The sequence below is a fragment of the Alosa pseudoharengus genome, unplaced genomic scaffold (assembly GCF_046254945.1).
Source record: "Alosa pseudoharengus isolate Yale_2024_CS ecotype anadromous, Long Island Sound unplaced genomic scaffold, YU_APseudo_1.1 YU_APseudo_1.1_scf_2, whole genome shotgun sequence".
In the NCBI taxonomy this organism is placed as follows: domain Eukaryota; kingdom Metazoa; phylum Chordata; class Actinopteri; order Clupeiformes; family Clupeidae; genus Alosa; species Alosa pseudoharengus.
In genome coordinates, this window is record NW_027468663.1 from 8,603,973 (window position 1) to 8,626,960 (window position 22,988).

Genomic DNA, 22,988 nt, shown 5'->3' on the forward strand with positions numbered 1-22,988 from the left:
TGTGAGTTTCTGATAGCTCAAGTTCAAGTAGGGCTACATTTTTGTCATGTCCATATTTATATGGAATTGTTTGGTGAAATGATACATTTTGTACTTGGATTTGCCCAATCATTGGATCTTTTGACAGTGATCTTCACTCAAGGAAATGCTATGTTATACAGGTTTAATGCCCATTTGGACAATGCTAGCACTCGCTAGCCAAGCAAAGTTCATGCCATGAAGCTAACATTAGTCTATAACAGCTACCATCGTGGCAGTCTACGACCAGTGCTCAGTCCGTAAGTAAAACGTTATTGTCAACTCAAGGAAATGCTATGTTATACAGGTTTAATGTACTGGCTAGTCTAGCAGGTTTAAAGGGACACCAGGCAACGTTTTCGTGTTAATTAATCATCTTCGTAAGTCTGTATATGGTTAAATGACTCATTACAGGGCGAATGAAGAGTCTCTCGCCCGCCCCTACTGCCTGTAGGAAGAATATCCCGCTTGCAAGTTCGGAACACCGACCCGGAGTCCTTCAGGCTCACAAAGTCTCATTCATCGCGAGAAGCAGGATCTGTTTACGGCAAATATCCCCAGTTCAGAGGCAGGCTAACGAAACCCGGCTAGCGATTTTTACAAACGTGTAATGGCAGAGCCAGCGAAGAAGCAGCGAAAACCCTTGACGGAAGATGGAAAGAAGAGGAAAAGAGCTTCAGACCGAGCGAGGGCTCACACACGTATCAACCTTGGTCAAGCTTTTTCAGAATGGCGAGAGCTGAAAGACAGAGAAGGCTCCAAGACAGATGCAGACCTCGCATTCTTGCTTTTACGCTTGTAAGTAACACTTTGATATTTTACTTTGTGTATGGTTGTACTTTCATTGCGTTCGTTATTATCTGTAAATGTGTTGTTTACTGTAGCCTATTTCCAGAGACGGTTGATGAAGTATCTTTGATATTTCTATGAATGTCTGTTAGCTACAGTGGTAGCTAGGTGGCTAGCGGAGATCGTAGTGTGTTTGCTAGCAAACATGGGTATTGTTTTTTAGGTATTTCTTACACCTCTATTCTTTTTTGTGTGGCCACGCGTCATAGTGTTTTATTGGTAGAAAGACTTACATTCCAAGAATTTCTACGATCGTCGCAGTTCTCAGCGAGCTAAGTGGCTAGCGGGCGGAGAATTTGGCTTGTTCTAGCTAGATGGATGATGTCTCTGTGTGTTTGCTAGCAAACATGGGTATTGTTTTTTAGGTAGATCACAGTTCTTATTCCCCTCCTCTCTTTTTGTGGCCACGCGTCAGTGTTTTTTGGTAAAGTGGCTAGCGGAGATTTTTGCTTGATCTAGCATGATTCCCTTCTATGTGGCTAATTTAGCTTCCATGTTGCATCCAGGTGTTGCTTTTATTTGGCGCTGGTGTAGCTTTTTTGCAGTGTGCTTCATAGTGTAGAAGTCGATGAGTCACCGATCGCATTCTGTATTGATCCATAATATGCTACAAATCCTCGTCAGCTACTGTACGTACACACCGCCTACAATGAACCCCAGTCTCAGAATATTTTCCACGACCGTCTTGTTTGCAAATAAGTTACGTGGGCTGACCAAGTTACTGTTAGTGACACTACAACCCCCTCCCGCCCTCCAAACAACACACACACACACACACTTTATCCACTCACCCCCAGCAGTGTAGTCAACAGACAAATGTAGCCTAATTTCAAAGCATTCCACCACAATTACCTATACGCATGCAATTTCACAATGTAATGTTAGAAATGTTGCAAAAATGCTGTCTTATTTTTTCTAGTTACAAGCGCTGGCAGGTTACATCCACACCAAGCAAGACCCAGTCCAGACCACCAAAACCACCTGTTTCCAGTATCACAGAAGACTCAGATCGAGACCAGTATGTTTTCTTACACAGGCTTTATTTATCCTGCCTGTAATTTTGTAGTTCCAGTTACTTATGCACTATTTTACGTTTCAGGGATGTTCCTGTAAATCTTCCTGAGCTTGGTGTGCAGCCTTTGTCTAGAGAGGGAGAAGTTGGTGATTTGGAAATGAGGTGAAGTTCACCGCCATACGATAGTATGGTGTATAGTTTTCAGAGAGGGTTTCTTGATCTGCTTTTTTGTGGCTGTTGGCTTATGTTTTGGAGTCTCTATTTTTCTGCTCGCAGCATGCACTCTATGAGCATCGAAGAACACCACCACGAGTCTTCAGATGAAGAGGGGGCTAATGATTTTAGGAAGACCATGTAAGTGCTGTCCATTAGTCTTTCATTTACTTCCATTTACCTCTTTCTTCTATCTGAAATATCTGTATGTGTTGTCTGAACAGCATTGAGTGTGATGATTTTGGGGCTGATCCAAGTGTCTTGGGTTTGGAGGAAGGAGACAGTTCAGATGAGGATTTTGTCCCTTCTCTTCATTTACGGTATGTTTGCATATTATTTATCAATTTTGGATGGAAGTTGAGCTACATTTGTAAGTCGTAAAGCGCAGCCTATTTCTTTCTAAACTGTTCTACGACATTGTCTAGAATATGAACTCATGTAATCCTTCATGTGAAGTATTTTTTGTAAAGATGATCAATATGCATATTCAACTCTTCAGAATGGTTGGAGACAAAGCGAATGACCTGGCTGAAATCAGTGTGGATGAGGCCGTATTAGACATAGACATGCCCGACCCTCCCGCTCCAGAATCAGAGTCCACCGCACATCTTCACAGAGTACTCTCTGAGGATGATCTGGTCGGTAAAACTGCCAGCATAACATACAACAACAATCTGCTTGATCTCGCCATGCACTTGAAACTACCAGTGCAACAGTGCACCTTTGCAGACAGAGTGCTAGGCGTAGCATGCTCTGGTGCACAACCTTTTCAAGTTGCCATGAAGACACGAGGGACAGGAGTAGTTCTAGAATGGGTAAGGTGTGAAAATTGTCAAAAAGTCAATTATGTAGGGTGCTGTTATTGTTTGACACTTTTGTATGTATGTTTTTATTGTTTCTCACATAACATTGCCATTTCTTTACATTAGTTATGCCCTTTCGGACACTCCGTATGGAAATGGAATTCGCAGCCAACCTTGAAGTTTGGCATGCAGGGCGGTGACTTTATGCTGTCTGCCAATATTCTTCTGTCCGGGAACAACTATAGAAAAGTAGCCCTACTCTTCAAATTTATGTCGATGGGGATGGTTACCGAATCCACATTCTACAGGATCCAGGATGCTTACTGCATAGAGCCGGTGCAGGAGTATTGGGATCAAACTAGAGCAGAAGTCCTAGACCGTTTACGGCAGAAGGACCATGTTGTTCTCCTGGGTGAGGAACAGTCTTACACCTTTGACTAACTTTTACACTGACAATTCTGTATGATATGCTATGACTGTATGATTGGAAGCTGTGATTCTAATGCTTATAATGTCTGTTTGCAATAGGCGATGGCAGAATGGATTCTCCTGGTAAGTTCTGTATGCATACTGTCAAAATTGAGGATCAGATTTTTATGTATGTACTGTGGTACTGCTTTATCATTATCTTCTAATATCTTTGGTTTTATGTTGATGATGCTTTTAGACTGAAATAGCGTCATGGCTGCTCCGAGACTGTTAGATTGTTCTTTTAGCATAACATTTGGCCTGTTATAGGGTGCAACTCTCAAGGTTAAAAATACAAAACTATGTCCAGGCAAAATGTCCACTGTCTCTCACACCTCCCTTTGTGAATTGCATAATCCAAATTAGATTTTTCCTGTGGTTAGAGATTGGGATGTGTAAATTATGTCTGCTGCTTTCTCCTGAGCATGATTGCTAGATCAAAGCCTCTTTCCTCATTGACTGTTATTCAGACGGCCTCTGTAATAACGTACACAAGTTATATGCTGACAGTTGTGCTTTTGCCTCAGGTCATTGTGCACAGTTCTGCACATACACCACAATCGAACAAGACTCCAGAGATGTGGTCCACATTGTTTCCGTTGATAAACGCGAAACAAATAAAAACTCAGTCATCATGGAGAAGGAGTGCTTTGTTCGCACAATGGATGCACTCCTTCCAGAGCTTTCTATAAAGGAAGTGGTCACTGATGCCCACCCACAAATCACCGCATTACTGAGTAAGGAGAACTTTTGGTTATGGTGAAGTCATAAAGACCGTCCCAAGTTCATGTTTGATCGCTGTTCCCACAGGGCCTCATTTTTAACATATATGTAAAAAGAATTTTAAAAAACGTATCATTTTTGTTTACATTGTTTTCATGGCCTCTCTTTGTTATAGATCCGGAGCGTGGCAAATATAAAGCGTGGGGTATTCAGCACTCATTGGATATCTGGCATGCAGCTAAGAGCCTGAGCAAGAGGCTTCGACGGGTATGCATCAGTACATTTACAGACATGTGACCAGTTTCTATATGTTGTCCTGGTGTTGTGAAAAGAAGCTAGCTATTGTGTACCTTGTGTACCTTGATCAGGCTGGGACCGTGAAAAATCAGACTGGTATTCAGCCATGGATCAAGGACATAGTCAACCACTTTTGGTACTGCAGCAAGCATGCGGACACAGAGGAGCAACTCAAGGTATGGTTGAGGGGGAACAAATGTGTTGATTAGGACAGTTTAGTTGACATGCTAGCAGAACATGTTTGTTGCTCCATGCACTGTATAACTTTTTTTATGCAGATGATGTGGGTTGGTGTACTTCACCATGTCTGCAATGAGCACTCTTGGGCAACCAGTTGCTGTGAACATGAGCCACTGGATGAAGACAGCCAGAACAAGCCTTGGATCATACAAGGTAATTTCAACCAATACTGGTGCAGAATTCAACACTGTATGTGAATGTTTTACTGACTGTGTTATGACTATAGGTTCAGCTGCTCACAAGGCACTTACTGCTGTTGTCCTTGACAAAAGATGGCTGATCCTGGTAAAGAAATTCCTAAACTTCAGGTAAATATATGTAAGACATGATTGTGTTCACCCAAGTTATTTTTGAATTTCCAGTATTTCTCACTCAAGTGTTCGTCATGTTTCAAATGCAGCATAGTTGACCTTATTTCAGTGTAATCTGTAATGTGGATTTCATTTTTTATATATATATAACAAAACAACACATGTATTACCACGAGTGTTGTTGTAATTATGTCTCCCACCCACACAGGACCACATCTGATTTGGAGTCATTCCAAAATCATATTTTGATGTATGCAGCAAAGCGCATGGCCTACTCTCCGTTTGTATACAAGACTCGGACATTGCTGGCAGCCATTGATTATAATAAACACAATCAACGCCGCCCTGCACGCAACCAAGATGGACAGAAAATGTAGGTATTTTTGTGACATGGTTATGGTTTTTCTTTTTTTTTTTACCTTGTAGAATGACTAACGACAAACACAAATTGTTCTTGCTCTCTAGTTACAGACGGAAGTACAACAAGAAATCAAAGAGTTGGAGCGTGTACACGATGAAGGAGAAAAAGCAGTACACGTACATTCCAGAGATCCAGAGGGCCATTCTTGCCAGGAGAATGGGAAGTGGGTCTGGTCTTCCCCGCAAACAGACGCTAAGGCCTGATGACCCAAGGCGTCTGGGTGTACTTGCTCCACAACAGCCACCTCCCACATCAGAACTAGTGGCGATTCATGTCTCACGAGGGGACCGTGGTCCCAGAGAATTGGAGGACAATTGAACAGTTTTCATATGGCATATACATGTAAATAATAAAGAATTGATTCTGAAACTTTGTCCAAAATATTTTTTATTTACAAATGTACTGTGAAAAACAACATATACATAAAGTTGGGATGAAAGGTGGTAAGAACTTTTACAATGTGTATGGTAACAAACTATTTACAATATGATAACAACTGCTATGCAGCAAGTATTGTGAAGAATTATGCTAGGCGGGTCACCCTGAAGCCGGTGTACTGCCCTCTGGGGTCAGGGAAAGTGTCCCTTATCCGGCAAACACAGCAGCTGGGTATAACTACTCTGTTGCCCACACCCAGGCGGCCGTGCTGCCACAACACAAACTGCCTATAGGCTGCATGTCTAAACTGGCGCTGTTCCATCCCAGGTTCTGCATTATCGGCTAGTGCAAATATATCATTCCAGGCTGCCCTGGCCAGCTGCAACACACCCTCATCTAAAATATAAAAGTCCATGTAGGCCATTTTACTTATGCAATTCTGTGGACGTTGCCGCCAGCATTTCCTCTCCAGGTCCGTGTTCATCTCCCGACAGTTTCCACAGACACACCAGTGGAGTCCGGCAGGTTCAGGGTCAGGACGCAGGGGCACCTCCAGAAATGATAAGACGTCGAACATCACCCCCGGGGACCTGGTTATAACTCTCTCTAAGATCAGGTCCTTCTGTGAGGCATCAAGTGAATGAAGTGTATCCTAAAACACAAAATAATCTGCATGATTACACAGGTCTTTCAACAAAATAAAAAGGCATCTCTGGTCTAGTTACACTATTTGACAAACCTTCATTTCATTGATTCTTCTTTCTTGAAGATCCTGCAGTCTTCTCTCTTCCTCAGCATCCAGTCTAGCACTCCTCCCCGTCCTGGGGGTTCTCTGTCTGACCGGCCTTGAAGTCGGCCTACCACCAATGGCCTGAGCAATGTACTCCGAGGCTGAGGCTGAGGCTGACGTTGATTCCTGCAATATCACAAAACAGTTGACAATATCTCACTTACTTTACATTTATGAGTTGAATTACGATGGCTTACACTTTTATTTTATGTCACTAAGTCAATGCGTCTGATAATAGGCAATAAAAACGTTGCATCATGATCGAGCTAGAAGAAACGTTATGATATTATCTTAGACAAGCAAAGGTAAACCGTCATTCTACCAGAAATTATAGACCTCGCTAATATAACTTTAGACAAATATTAGCCTCCGATATTTTTTTATGCTCATGCCCACTCTCCCAAAAACAACACGAAAGCAGTAGCCTAGTTCGCCTCGTTCATAGGCTATCGTTCGTTCCCAGTAAAAAAATACTAGTAGGGGCCAGCCTATGCATGACAACACAATTTTGTAGACAAGCAAAGGTAAACAGTCATTCTACCAGATGAAATTATAGGCCTCGCTAATATAACTTTAGACAATATAGCCTCCGATATTTTTTTATGCTCATGCCCACTCTCCCAAAAACAACACGAAAGCAGTAGCCTAGTTCGCCTCATAGGCTATCGTTCGTTTCCAGTAAAAAATACTAGTAGCCTATGCATGACAACACAGTAAAAAAACTAACTCGCCATCAGTTGGAAAATATTACTTTACTTACCTCGGTAGACATAGTTGGATTTGAAATAGCCGGTTCCTCTGCTCAGCAAGGTTTACAGCTGATCAGCTGGGTTGCTCGTGGAGTGGGGTACTTGGAGGGGGGAGGGACAGCAGTTCGTTTTCACGACAGTGTGTTTGAACGCATTTACTCACAGACACTAGGGGGAGCTTCGTTGAGGAAAAAAACACTCAGGCTTGCCTGGTGTCCCTTTAATGTCCATAATTTGGACAAAGCTAGCACTCGCTAGCCAAGCTAAATTCATGCCATGAAGCTAAAATTAGTTGATAACAGCGGTCATGTTATGGACGAAACCTACTAGCTGTTAGCCAATCAGAGTCAAGCAGCTTAGCTCGTTGAATATTAATGAGAACTGGCGCAAATCGAGCTGAGTCTTCCTGCAGGCTCGCAATACCACGCTATGGCTTGAAACAAGGTAACCAAGGCATGTTTTAAGTAAAAAATGTTACAGAGTCCATGGTAGAACTTCAGACATTACCACAAAGTAATGAAATACGTGTGGCAGGAACAATTTACGGCTCTGTCATGAACAATAAGTTCCGGCTTGCGAAAAAGTTCCGGTGTTCCAGTTTAGATGGTGAGCAGGTTAACTTGTGATATTTGCATAAAATCCGTGAATATTCAACTAGACCCTGCCTACTTGTTAACAACGCTTTGCTCTGCCTCAACCCTTCCAGTGCTGGAGATTCACATTTTCACAAGCCTACAGTGCGTGACAGAATATGAAGCAAGATCTTGCCGAAAACATGTGGGAATCGCTATGTATAATGCATGTCTGCTTAAGCATCCACACAAAATGTTGTGCAAACAGGAAATGTGTCAAAGTAAATCAGCGAAGGTTTTGTTGGGTTTCGAACATGAGTCTCACTGAGGCAAAATGTTCTAAGCAGTAAGCACTATCACCACTACGCCACAGAGAGCAACGCTTGTTATTAGTCTATTAGACTAGTCTACTAGCTTACTAGCTATCCTGATGTCCATGTTAACTGGTGATAGCCTATAACATGAGCAAACACAGCGAATGCATGCCTTGAATAATGCAGATTAATTTTGCATCACAAACAGTAACAAATGACCCCATCAGAGTTGCTCGTTTTTTGTGCAGAAAGCAAAAATTATGATCACTTAGGCCTCGAACTGCTCACTAAAATAGCAAGCTAGCAGCAATAGTCCACCCTGCTAACCAATTGCACCACTGGTTATTTTGTATCTATGCAATAGCATGGTGTTCCTATTAAATGAATGTAGGTCTATGTTGTCTTGTGACAGTTTATTTGTCAATCGATCAAGATATTCATTATAGCAAACATCTAGGCTAAGTGAATGTTTTGCAACAGGCTGCTGAACGAGCAGTAAGTAGGCTAAACTATTTTCTAATTTAGGCTACGTGGGAATCTGAAACAGCAACATCTGTCATCAAACTCTCTCATCAAAGTTTTGTAATATATGCTACCATGATAACCATTTTGTGTCGTCAAATTAGGACCAACAAATTAAATAATATTTAACTCGGAGAAAATAAGTTTCATATGTTCACTTCAAATCATTAGACAGCTCACTGCATAACTTCACCGAGACATGACACTAAGTTATGATAATTTTTTCACATGACTGACGTATTTCATATTATTAACCCCCAAAACGGAATAAAGTGTTAGGGGACATGCCAGTTTGTTGTACATCAGTTAGGTTTTGGTATGTGAGGCAAAGATGAACCTATTTTGTTGTTTTGAGGCTTGCATATGCCCATGTTAAATTGTGATGGCACCAGTTAACATGGGTGTATATTTCTCACTTATGTTAACCTGTGTTAACTTTGACTAACAGTTCAATACATAAAAATCTGGCATCAATTTCAGCGGCTCATAGTGTAGTGGTATAAACGATGTAGAAGCTAATCCTATCAACTTTCTAGTCCATGCGTGGTTCGAATCCCAGCTAGATCGCTAGTTTTATTTTTTTCCATTCATTCAGTATGTGTCATATTTGTGGATAATGCTTAAACGGACATGTATTAGACATACACTGGTGATGTTTTCAGCTATATCCGTTATATTGTCTCACTTGCAAACACTTTGTGAAAATGTAGCCTAATATAAACCTGCACTATCGGAGGCAGAGCAGATTAAGAAGTAGGCAGGGTCTTGTTGAATATTCACTGATTTTATGCAAATATCACCAGTTAAACTGCTCACCATCTAAACTGGAACACCGGTGCCGTAATAATCACGTTCCGATCAGCTGTTAATTTCTAGGTGAATGTCTCTTAGAATCTTCGTAAAACACTGTCTAAACACGTATGAAAAAGGGAGAATTTAAGTCGTCAGTGCGAAATAGATAGCCTATATTTTACACTGTATAGGGGAGAAGATGGAATATGTATCTATTCTGGTGAAATACAATTAGCCCTGACTCTCGTTTTAAGGTTTTATTGAGCGTCATGCAGCACGTCAAACTTGTAGCGTCTGTGACCAATATAAGCTAGCCTAGGCCTACTTGGGGTTGTCTGAAGCTAACTATCTGAAGCTAGGCCTGCTTGAAAACACTGAAATAGCCTTGGCTACTGTCATGTTGGATATTGAGTTTCGTTATAAATAGGGATGTCCGATATTGGCTTTTTTGCCGATATCCGATATGCCGATATTGTCCAACTCTCAAATTTCGATTCCGATATCAGCCGATACCGATGTCGATATGTGGGTTATTTTTCCTCAAAACTAATTTAGGTAACATCACATATCTCCTGTTATGGAATTAACACAACATGCTTAATGTTATTGTGATGCCCCACTGGATGCATTCTTGAATGCAACAAGGCTTTCCAAATGTTAACATTGTCTGTGCAAAATAAGAAAAATACTTCAACTTAATTTAGGGAAAAAGTGCCATGTTTATTTTTTTTTTTTAATTGTCTCAAACAACAGTTTGGATTACACTCTCCCTGAGATAATCTTGACAATGCCCACAACAAATAGGGCAAATTTGACTTCTTCACAAATGATAAAACATTGTACCTGAACAACTATGTGCAACATAGCAGAATGTAAAGCCAACTAAAATAACAGGCATAGTGTATGACAGGCTACCCTTTTTCTGTGTTAAATGAGCCTGCATTTGTAGGATGCTTCATGAACTGTTTCTTTAACTAAAACTCAATCACCTTAATTGAATGAATGCACAAATATGAGTCACAGGTGTCTACAAGACAGTCTACAAGACAGACAAGACAGACCCTCACTCTAAACCCGTCCTTCCTCATATACAGATATCTAGGCTATATTTAACATTTATTTTATATTTGGCCTGTTATGAAATCATGTATTGAACAATTTAAGCACAGCTCAGCTTTAAGAAACTCAAATAGCCTAGATGCATGCTTAGCATTTTGTGATCATGAAGGCTACTTTCACAAACTCTTATAGTCAGCTGTCCTCTGATTTACCGATATCTAGGCGACATTTGTAATATTTGTTTTGTATTTGGCCCGTTATGAAATAATGTGGAACAATTTAAACACAGTGTAAAACTTAAATCCCAAATTTGGAGACATCCATGTATGTGGAAATTTACTGCAAATTCAAAACGGGATTAGTCTGGAACGGCTAACTGTACAGGGGACTGCTTTACACCTTTCTGTTCGGTAAGGTCTGCTGTTTATTCTGATATATGGTTTGTCATGTGTTAAACGAAGTATTCCACCGAGATGAATGGGTAGGGAGATGGACGCAAAACCTTCGGTAGAATTTATGATTAAATTGAATGATATTATTTACTTTTCTCGCGAACCGTTCACCACAGCAATTAGCGGCTAACATCGATTAAAAGCTGAGAAAAAGCTCTTTCGTGTGATACTTGTGATGTCTGTGTGATGAGTAGGATGGGTTAATTTGGACGCACTTTCTTTCTTGCGCTGTCACTTTCTCCACTGCGTAATTTGGCCATAGGCCATAGGCTAAATATATATCGCTATTAGTAGGACGCAAAGCAGAATATTTAAAGAAGGGGGCACCAAGGCCACCGTGGCCTGTAAACCTCTGATTTTCAAAGGGGCGTCACGGCCAACGCAAGGGGCTACTACGGCCACGAGCAAGTTTGTTACTGCAGCCATCCACGCTTGTTTGTATGCTTCAAGACGCAGATTGATGAGATCGATCATCATCTGTGCGCCGGTAAACGCTTCAGGAGCGCATAGGTACTATTTGTGTGTAACGCAAGCATTATGTTATCGGTTTTAAGGCAAAAAAAATCCGATAACGATATTAACAGATATTACATTTTTATGCTAATATCGGGCCGATAATATCGGTTGGCTGATATTATCGGACATCTCTAGTTATAAATGTATCTTAAAGATAGGCTACAAATCGGTTCGCTAAATATGCCAACCTGTTCGTAGGCTACTATAGGCACTGTTCATTTTCCTCGTCCACATTATTAGTCAAACTCTCAATACCCGTTATAACGTAAGCTACATTTCCAGTTGGCTACTCAGTTGGCTTCAGAGAATCACAAAGTGCCTTTATGTCGCTTATGGGAAGGAAGACCGTAACAATGTTGTCCTACCTCATAACGAAGTTCGGCCTTCTGCATTTTATCTCAAAACACAGAGACTAAACGTCATCTTTGCAGTATACAAGTAATGGCAAATGTGGTGTTCAGCTGGTTACATTTGCGTCAGCAAAAAAGTTGGGGCAGCATTGATTTTGCAAGGTGCTAGTCTAGTTATTTCACACTGGAGGAGTTGGACTACAGCAAAACTATCTTAGGAAGAAATCTGTGTTCATATAGTGTCGTACATAAACTCAATCACGTATCAGACGCTGTAGTGTTGTGATAAAGTGCAAGAAATGTTAACCGTAGACTATTTCATTCAGGGCCAACACAGGTGTAGTAGTACAGTATGCAAGTTTCTCAACATCAACAATAGTAGATACACGTACTGTTTTTAAATGCATTAGTAGGCCCACATGCATATAGTTTACTAATCCCCAGACAGCATGTGTGTAACTTAAATCATAAGACATTTGTTATGGTGCACATGGCTTATGGTGGAGCAATGGGGAGACCACACCAAAAGTGAATTTGAACAAAAAGTAATTTATTACATACATTTGGTGGAAAAAGTTACAAAGTAAGAGGGAAACCAAGTATGTAGTGCAAGTCAGCATTTGTAGAAAAAAATGAGAGCCACTGCAACACTGTCAACTCTAATGTTTCTCATGTGTCAAAGGGAATGAATAATTGCCATTAGCAACTTACTGCCAATGCAGTTACAACATATTTATAAAATACACATTTTAATAAACATAATAATAATAACAGACTTACAGTAATGATGTATGAAATCATCTCTCTCTCTTTTTTTTGTAATTCAGGGTCATCAAGTTAATTCATTGGTTCATATAGGCTGACCTTGTAAATTAACGACTGCTTTGATTTCACTTTTAAACATTAGTCATTTAAATGTGCTGGTGAAACTGTTGTATACTCTATTGTTATTTACCCTCTATTCACTTGTTTACACCGTCATCTCTGTGGTGCAGTGCAATAAGGCTGATGATAGCCTGCGATGTGCAGCACATGACAGTCAGCTGTCCAAGAGTTCGAATCTGGATTGAAATAGTTATTTTGACTACAATATTCTCACCATTGTTTACCTATAAGTCTATCTATGATGTCACTGACCCTTGTCATTCTTCCGCCATACTGGATTGAATAGAAAGCGAAACTAAAGTTTCACAGGTCACAAATTTGGTCCGAACTTCACGAAACTTGACGTACATGATCCTTGGACCAAGCCTCACAAAAGTTACAGAAAGGATTTTTGATTTTCGAAAGCGTTTGCCCGTCACAGCCAAACGAAATCGGCAGCGAAGCTCCGAAACAGGAAGTCGTCCATATCTCAGGAACACTGTCACATATCGATACCAAATTTTGTATATGAACTGGGGACTCCAATGTGAGGATGCATAAGCTAAAAAAAAAAAGAAATATTCCAAAAGTTTCCATCATTTTGCAAACCACCAATAGGTATTTGGTAACTCTCACCATTCACCATTACACCATTCACCTTCTATCACAATGCCTTCCAAGTATGCTCAATGTCTCTGGGCAGCCACAACGTCTCCAGGCAACCTTGCCCAATCATGAAATCCTTGCTCTGCCATGGGATAGTATGGACTTACGAACTGAAATAGCAAGGAGAACAGAAGCTATATATAGCTTACATAATAGAGTTGTTTTCACATTGACGGAATTCAAATTAAATTTTTCATTATTGTTACATATCATGATGGGAGAGTATTATTATGACCGCCGCGCAGCGAAGCTTTAGTCAGATTTTTTTCTTTTTTTTTTTTTTTTCTTTTTCGCATGTCCAAATTTCCGTCAATGATTCCCGGGACACTGAAAGACCGGGGTAGACGAAACTTGGTGGGCATGTAACCCCATATGGATAGCATGGAACCATCGTTTTTCGTTTTGATCTGTAGCCCCCCCGCTGGACTGCACCCCCCGAAAGGAGGGTAGGGCAGACACAGTTTTCTGTGAATATCTCGAGAACCGTGAGGTTTAGGAGGACCATTTTTTCCGTATATTTGCCTCCAGGGGTCATGTTAACCCAGTTCATGTGCACACATGTGCACAAACAGATACACACACACACACACACACATTCACAGTAATCATACGTATGACCAGGGCCGGCCCGAGGCATAAGCGAACTAAGCGGCTCATGGGGGGCCACACAATAAATTAATTTATGTTACTATACACCAACTGGCCTGTAGGTGGCCGGAGACAGTTTTCTGTGAATATCTCGAGAACCGTAGGGCCTAGGAGGTCCACCTTTTTTTTGTATGTTGATCTCAAGGGGCCATGTCAACCCATCCCATTACCACTTATTTCATGTATAGCGCCACCTAGTTAAAAATTAAAAAGCAAAAAATTAGGTGTTTTCATCACAATATCTCTGGCTGACATGGTCAAAACTGCACGAAATTGAAAGTGTAGGATCATTATGACACCCTCCGAATGCATGCCAAGTTTTGTGTACTTTCGTTCATGGGGGGCCTTACAATAAAACAATTTATGTGTACATTTAGTGACGTACACCAACAAGGATTCCCGGGACACTGAAAGACCGGGGTACACAAAACTTGGTGGGCATGTACCCCCACATGGATAGCATGGAACTGTCATTTTTCGTTTTGATCTGTAGCCCCCCCCGCTGGACTGGACCCCCCGAAAGGAGGGTAGGCCAGACACAGTTCTCTGTGAATATCTTGAGAACTGTAGGACCTAGGATGACCATTTTTTCCGTATATTTGCCTCCAGGGGTCATGTTAACCCAGTTCATGTGCACACATGTGCACAAACAGATACACACACACACACACACATTCACAGTAATCATACGTATGACCAGGGCCGGCCCGAGGCATAAGCGAACTAAGCGGCTGCTTGGGGCCTCCTGGCCACCAGGGGGCCCCCAATCGAGTTTCTTTTTTTTTTTTTACATAATAAATAACGTAAACAAGTGACATCAATGAATGAATAAATGAAACAATTATCATTCAAATCAAGAAAATTATGATTTCATGATTAATATGCCTGCCTACTGCTACTGTGTCTGCCAGCCTTTGAGTCACGCGCATAAAGTAGACACCTTGGGTGCATATACAATTCGTGCAGACACTGCATCAAGTTCAACAATCGGAAGAGACGGTAATGTTCAGACAAGTCACAAAAAAGGACGTATCCCTCTGGTGCCGAAAACAGAACGAAGAAAATGACAGAGGAGGAGAAAAACGAGCAAGATACAGGTATGTTTTGCATGATTATTTACAGTATGTTTTGTGCTTGAGGTAGCTAGCTAGCTGTCATGATCTAATATAAGCCATCACCAGAGCTAAATCTCCGCCATCAACAGAGAAATGTCTCCCATTAATATATATTTATCTAGATGTATTTCAGATGTCAAGGATATTGGGATTGTTTTGGATGTTCAATCAAGCATGTACCCTAGCTCTAGGTGGGCTTATTATGTCGTAAATTAAAGTTAGCTAGCTGACTGAAGTGGACATTAGCACTACAGTAGCTACATGAAAACGTAGCTGAAGGCAAATTTACCACAGAGGGATTGTTTCTGATTTCGCACCTGAAAGTGTTGATAGTTTATTACTGCTCTATAATATGTGACATAGTGGTAAGTCTGATAGCAACAACAGACTAAGCCCAGGCTCCCAGTCCCAACCCAACCCACTGACTAGCGCGACTCTGGGCATCGGTAACGTTCCAGCTTCATAGGCAAAGATGGAACAGTACGTCCGCTCTGCTCTAAGATCTTTGGAGAGAGATGGTAGTGTTTGAGAAAATATACCATGTTGGGTGGGGAGACTTCTGTGATGAAAATAAATTTACATTTGATTAAGATAGTGGCAAGTGATGTAGCGGTGCTACCCTAATATTTAGGCTGCAGTAGATCACCATGTTAAGCGTTCACCATACTGCAATTAAGTATACTCTTTTGAGTATGCCTCATTTGCCAATAGAATATGAATTGTTACATGTGGAATTGCTTGTTATTTGACTGTAAGTAATGATAGCAAAATAAACTCATTCTGCTCGATCAACTATGCACTTATGCAATATTTTTTTTTTTTCAGAGACACTGTTGAAGTCCTTTGGAGCACATCTCTACCTCTACCTAACTCTACCTACCAGAAGGTGAGGTTTTCTTGATGGCAAATGGTTACATAGCCTGTTAATATGACACGACACATTTAACATCGTTTTATTTATTTATGTATTTATTTAATCATTGCAGATTTGTCCACTGCAGAGTTGCAGATGCCTAAAAACCAGGAACGAAGTAGGAATAATTATCTATTTTTTGGGACATTTTATTTTTGATTATTAATGTTTGTCTATTTTGTTTTTATTTTGTAGTTGAAAATTGCTCATTTAATGCACATTTGCGGATTTGTTCAGCAAATCTGTTGAAAAACAAGTCATTAAACTGATGTACTTGTTTACAACAAATACAAATGCTGTTGTATTTTGTTATTTGTCAATTCAACTTCAGTAAACCACCCTTCACTAGTTCGCCCTTCGATATGATTGCTTCAGCTAGACTAGAATGTATGGGAGAAGTGCGTGTTTGGCAAGGTAGCTGTCCGTGGTCCTGGAGTGCCTGGAGCGGACATCGCGATAGAGCGATGACCGCTTGCACCCCCTGTGTAAGGAGGATGAGTAACAGGGCAATTGGTGAAATGGGGGAGGAGGGGGGATGATTTCGCGAACGTCGGAGCGTGTGACGTATGGAAAAGGAGGTCGGCTTAAATAGGCATACCCTGCGGCGGCAGTGGGTGAGTTAATTGCTGTCAATCATCCCGCAGGCTCCTCCCGAACTTTGTTTAGAAAACATCATTTCACTAGTTCGCCCTTCGATATGATTGCTTCAGCTAGACTAGAATGTATGGGAGAAGTGCGTGTTTGGCAAGGTAGCTGTCCGTGGTCCTGGAGTGCCTGGAGCGGACATCGCGATAGAGCGATGACCGCTTGCACCCCAAAGATCACAGAGAAAGGCCGCTGGCCGCTACCAACTACATAAGTGCTTGCTGAGCGAGTCATAAATCCGCTAGATTGGAGCGGATGTAAGACTGGTAGGCATCCGAGGACCAACGGCCCAGTATTTTAATTTGTTGCTCCGATAAGCCGTTGAGCGCAGCTGTTGTGGCAGCTCCTATCCTGAAGGAGTGTGCGGAGTAGCGATCCGCGGGAAACCAGATTTGACTAGAATGATTTTAAGAGTGTCTGGAATCTGTGGCGAGTGATGGGTAGCCCTTCGTCTGACACGAAGAGCGGGCTAGTAGACGAAGCTTGAGCTGACCGATATGAGATGTAGTGAGATGGGTATTGGAAAGGCTGAAGATCTGAGGCGGAGTTAAAATGGATATGGAGTGTCCTTTCGGGACTGATCGGTTTTACTCTGTTTGATGGTAAATCGAATGGTGTCTTGGTCTAGCTGCTCTAGATCTGCGATGCACGGGTGGACATCGGGAATGAAGAGACGAAGGGCATGTAGACTCGCTACATCTCAGCAGCCCAAAAAGGCCAGTGAAGCATAACTGAGATGGTGGAATCGGAATGCGGTGACATGAACCCTTTGCGAAGGGTAGCGAGGCAGGTGGCGAGAATGCTTGAGGTAATGGGAAGGCGGGAGTCTTGGGGGACTGGCTGTTGCCTACGGATACCTTTAAATAACAAGCCTATCCTGGTGTCGGAGAAGGAAGGGCATTCGGAGCCGTGGAGGCGTTTGTAGAAGAAATGAATGCCGGCTAGGTAGACTCTAATGGAAGAGACTTTGATCCCGAGTGAAGTGTGGGCGTAGGTAATAATGATGATATGGTGACAGCATCGAACTGGGAAATGGTAGTGAGTGCTTTGCGTGGAACTGTTTGAAGCACGACCAAGCAGTCCGGGACTGCATGGTCCTGGGTGCGAGGGCTTGAAGGGCTAGGTCGGCCGTGATGGGCTGAAGATAAATTCCAGAGATTCAGAAGCTAAGACGAGAGAGAGAGTCAGCAATTTCATTGTGTGCGACCGGGGACCTGCGCGGCTCTTATAATAAACTGGTAGCTGGCTGCTATCCAGATTAGACGCCTGATAAGAGGGGAAAGCGCAGGCGATTTGAGCTCGAGTTATTAATGACGTGCACTACGGCTTCGTTGTCGCTGTGGATTGGCACACTCTTGGAGGTCCACTCATTCCCCCAGTAGGCCGTGATGGCTACGGGGTAGAGTTCGAACACGGCTGACGATTCGTTTTCAGTTGTTAGCTCTCTGAACTCTAGTGGCCACGGGGATGCAAACCTGCACCTTTTGAAAGCCTCCGAAGCCTGTTGAGGGGGCTGCGTCGGTGTACAACTGGAGGTCTTCTGGAGATGATTGGCAGTCGTCGTAGAACATGCACAGACCATTCCATTCGTCTAAAACATCCTCCAGTGTTTGATATCGGCCAGACACTGGGCATGTAGACATCTTCGAGAGATGGGGTTGCTGAGGCGCAGTTTATGAGATGCGAGATGAAAGGGCGGCCCTGGGGAATGGGTTGACTAGTGGACACTCGACCGCGCCGTGACTGGGCTATTGCAGAGAGGACAAGATGGCTTGAGTCCTAGGAAGCACGGTTATGGAGCTCCATATCGAGCGCGCCCCAGTAGGGGTTTTGGTTCCAGAGGCCGACTCTGGCAGCGCATTTTGCTGAAAACAGCCGGTGGTACGTATACAAATGGGCTCCCCCGTAGGACACGGCTAGGCCGGCGATGATGGCCAGGTAGTCATTTAGCTCTTTGCGTCGGCTGGGGAACACGAAACAGATGAGTTCTGTGTAGTTGGTAAAGCTACGGTGAACTCGGGGAATGACAGAATCTTTGATGCTGGGCCAGAATGTTTTAAGACAAACCAGTTCGCCGCAACTAATTCCCGGTTATGAGAGGGAATAGGAAGGGAGGGACGAATGGTAGAAAGGTCTACGTCTGCACCTGACGAATGAGGTTCCTGGTGGACGCTGTGACGGGTGGTGGTTCAAATGCTGCAGCGTGAGGAGGCGGTGGCAAGGCCTTTGCTGTGGCTAATGAATAGCTTGGAAGCCGGGATGGGACGTCGTGATCCAAAGCACTCGCTGAATGCTGATGACCCGCTGCGGCGGGCTGGTCTAGCGCGGAGCAGGGGGAGAAATGGGAAGGGAGAAAAGGGGGGGGGAGGGAGGGAGCGGTCGCTGACGCGACCGGAAGGGGAGCAACCTGGGTCGCGGGAAGTGGGACGGGGAAGGAAGGAGGGTTAGGGGGGGAATATCGGCGCCGGCTGAGACCAGGTGCTCGCTAGCTCGTAAGAGATATGGGGAGCTAGCGAGGTGAATCTTCGAACTGACGCTTCGTGAGTTGAGGCGTGCAGTACAGACGTGGCTCCCGGAATAGAAAGGGGAGGGGGAAAAGGGGGGAGGGAGGGAGCAGTCGACGGACGACTGGAGGTGGGGCAGCCCTGGACCGAGTCCTGGCTAGGGGAGGTGGATGGGGGAGGGAAAGAAGGGGTGGGGGGGAATAGCGACGCTGTCGCTACCGGGGCCGTCTGGCGAAGTGGGGTTGGACCCGGAAATACGGCGGAGATGCGGTGGGAATGGGCCTGAGCCGCTGACGTGGCAGTGGCTGAAGCAGCGGAATGATACGCTCTGAAGGTGTGGTGCCGGAAAGTGCTGTCGGCGTGCCCGGTTCGCGAGGTGGCTGGTGATGTGTGCTTCGTCCGGCTGAATGGCCGGCGGAAGGACCGCGCCGGGATGCCAGAAGGAGCAGCTTGCTTCCTGGTCTGGGGAGGAAAACAAAGGGAGGGAGCGGGAGGGCGAAAAGACCGGGCTATCCGACTGCGTTAGAAGGCGGAGGAGATGGAACTTCCTAGCAGACCTACGGAACGCGATGCCGCGGGAATGGAGAGTGCTGCGGATGCGAGCCGTTCTCGGGGCTTGGTGGAGCCGACATTGCATGGGTCTTGGAGCTCAGCGTAGCTGTTGCTGCATGGTTCTCGAGGCTTGGTGGAGCCGAAGTTGCATGGGTCCTGGATCTCGGCTTAGTTGTTGCTGCATGGCTCTTGGGGCTCGGCGGAGCCGTTGTAGCAGGGGCTCAGCGGAGCAGTTGCTGCATGGGTCTCCCTGAAGCTGTTGTTGCATCGGGTCCAAGCTCATTCCGTACCATCTGTGGCAGCCTTAGATAATTAAACCTGGGCTGAAGAAACTTTTAGAATACCGTTACCTGATAAACATGACATATTCGGCATGATACGACATACAACGCATAAAACATGATAAGCAGATAAGCATGATAAGGCATGAATAGCATGAATGGTGAGTATCCAGATGGAATGAAATGGCTGTGGCCGATGAATAGCTGGGTAGACGGAACGGGATGTTAAAGCTGGAACGTGCAGCGTGAGGAGGTGGTCGAAGGCCTTTGCTGTGGCTAGTGAATGGCTGGGGAGCCGGAATGGGACGTCGTGATCCGAAGCACTCGCGGAGTGCTGATAACCCGCTGTGGCGGGCTGGTCTAGCGCGGAGCCGGGGAGGGGATGGGTAGGGGTAGGGGGGGAAGGGAGGGAGCAGTCGTCGGAACGACTGGAAGGGGGGCAGCCCTGGACCGGGTCCTGGCTGGGGGAAGTGGGTGGGCCGTCTGAAGAAGTGGAGTCGGATCCGGAGTACGGCGGAGATGCTGCGGGAAGGAAGTCGGTGGTTAAGAACCTGGCGCGGCTGTTGCTGAGGCAGCGGAGTGATACGCTCTGGAGCGTGTGGTGCAGGAAAGCACTAATTGTAGTATTGCTTGTAGTGTCTTAACATTAAAACACAAGTGTTAAGCAGTGAATTTTGCTGCCATCTCCTGGCTGTCTGGGCAAACTGCTTTGGGTTTGCTGTAAACAATAGTTATTTACAGTGCAATACTGTAAACTCCCTCCTGTCGGTGTTGGCATGGAATGAAACAATAGACCGGTGTTCAAAGAGTGTCATTAATATATTCTGGCTGTAGACTGGGGTTTGAGGGCCTCCTGAGAGCAAACGCAACTGCCCACAAAGCACTGCTTGCTGGCGAAGTGCTAATTTAAAACATACAAATAACCAGTCATTGTAACCAAAATGACTTGAGTTTATTTGCAAAGCTTATATCAGTGAACTAGCTTGTTGCTATAACCCGTAGAAGCTACATGAATAGTCGGCCATCGACACCAGACGAGTTGACAATCAGGGTCCTTGCTGTCTGCGTCGCCTGACGCGAATTACAAAGTGTACTATCGCTTTAATAATTGCTGACGTCTGCGACGCAGCGCCATTGTTTAAACAGACTGCAGCACGAGCCAGCGAAATACTGGGCACTTAAGGTTGAGGCTTGTCAGTTCGTTATAAGTAGCTTAAATATCCAACAACGCTAGTATCAGTTTATGAGAAGTCACTGGACGACTAGAGGAGTGAATTAACAAGACCTGTTCGTTTCCGATGCCAACACGGATTACGGATTGGGTGATCTTCGGAAGATAGGCCTCCGCTGGATAGTGGATAGCCTACAACTTCAGACGCTTGGCGTGCCGAGCCATGTGGAATTTAGAGCATTTCGAGTTACCTGGATAATCTTGCGACGTGAAAACGCGAGCTTGGAGCAGCTTGGTGTTAGAGCCTTGAAGTATGCTGGGGTGAGCAGGCTATAGCATAATCGATAGTTGTAGCCTACCCTTGCTCTGAGCAGTGACCTGAAAACGCTGGTGAACCAGGTGGCTGTAGCCCGTGGACTGGATGTAGCTTTCGGATGGTTAGTAGTGAAAAACCCCAGCTCCATTACGTCTGCCTACCGAGGCTTTGCGACTCCAATGATTTCGCGAACGTCGGAGCGTGTGACGTATGGAAAAGGAGGTCGGCTTAAATAGGCATACCCTGCGGCGGCAGTGGGTGAGTTAATTGCTGTCAATCATCCCGCAGGCTCCTCCCGAACTTTGTTTAGAAAACATCATTTAGTGCTTCACTTTGAATATGAATGTTTCAAAAAAATCTGTGATTTTAGTACCCTCTAAGATTAAAAGGTGACAGGGTTGGTGTAAATAACTATATTAATACATTGGTTTACCAAGCACATGGGGCCAGAAGTCTAGATTGGAGCCCCAAAACATTTTTGGCATGTGAGCAAGGATGGATTACTGAATGAGCCTACCGAGCCCAAGAGGTCAAGGGACCCTGAACCCCAAGTAGTTGTGTGAATTCACTACCAATAAGTCAAAAAGCAAAAGGCTATGAATCCAGCTGACCATCCCAAAAATGCACCAGAATACAGGAAATCACATTTAACCCCCCCCCCCCCCCCCCACACACACACACACACACACACACCCGTTTGTACCCACATTTGCACAAAGAGGGTAGGGGGAGAGGGTCCTTATGCATCTGTGTCCAGGGGGACAGTAGTTCATAATCAGTCGCTGTACTAATACATAACCTCACTGTATTAATTTATAATATGACATTATAGTGTGAAGTTGTCAATTATCACCAAGCACAGGTGACTGCGTTGTGGGAGGGGGCCCCCAAATCAAATTCTGCTTAGGGCCCCCAAAAGGCTTGGGCCGGCACTGCGTATGACACATACTCACACAGTAGACATATGTACGCTTCCATGCACAGGCACATACGCAGGCACACACACAAGCACGCACACACACACACACACACACTCACACACCCACACACATAACATAAACATAACATAAACATAACACAAACAATCAAGAATTTCTCATAATTATGAACAGGCAAGATGGAGGTGGGGTTGTATAAAATGAATTTTACATGTGAAATCTATGAACTAATCATGTTTTGGTACTTGTTGTCTAGCAGATACCAGTGAGAATTGAGTGTGGATAATGCAATTTAGTGAGACAGTTAGAATCATATAGGCCTTTCAGCGTGATTTCTTTTTGTGGAAAAAATGTGCTGGACTGGGCGGCGGTCATATTTTGTACCGCTCTGCGGTACATCTAGTTTACAATGTGATTGACATTTCTTCCCCTTTTCCACATTGCTCCATCATCTGCAAATAAAGCTACACCAATAGACCTTTCTACATTTATAAATATCTCATTTATCATTACTGAAAAAAGT

At 43.9% G+C, this 22,988-nt stretch overlaps 1 protein-coding gene across 1 annotated transcript; it reads left to right on the plus strand.

The window, feature by feature from the left end:
• Positions 1-360: 360 nt before the first annotated feature.
• On the plus strand, positions 361-5,676 carry LOC143135455 (uncharacterized). The gene is made up of 15 exons (XM_076296120.1): positions 361-816; positions 1,787-1,885; positions 1,967-2,044; positions 2,159-2,236; positions 2,320-2,415; positions 2,595-2,910; positions 3,025-3,310; positions 3,427-3,450; positions 3,894-4,103; positions 4,265-4,356; positions 4,458-4,562; positions 4,665-4,779; positions 4,853-4,934; positions 5,146-5,310; positions 5,403-5,676. The coding sequence occupies exons 1-15, from the start codon at positions 629-631 to the stop codon at positions 5,674-5,676; spliced, it is 2,208 nt and encodes a 735-aa protein (XP_076152235.1). The 5' UTR covers positions 361-628.
• Positions 5,677-22,988: the final 17,312 nt, after the last annotated feature.

Bases quoted from the DNA above. Each gene is read 5' to 3' on its own strand.
- LOC143135455 (XM_076296120.1), top strand. From the start codon at position 629: ATGGCAGAGCCAGCGAAGAAGCAGCGAAAACCCTTGACGGAAGATGGA. The intron at 2,416-2,594 runs GTATGTTTGCAT...TCAACTCTTCAG, and splicing joins GTCCCTTCTCTTCATTTACG to AATGGTTGGAGACAAAGCGA. The intron at 3,451-3,893 runs GTAAGTTCTGTA...CTTTTGCCTCAG, and splicing joins TGGCAGAATGGATTCTCCTG to GTCATTGTGCACAGTTCTGC.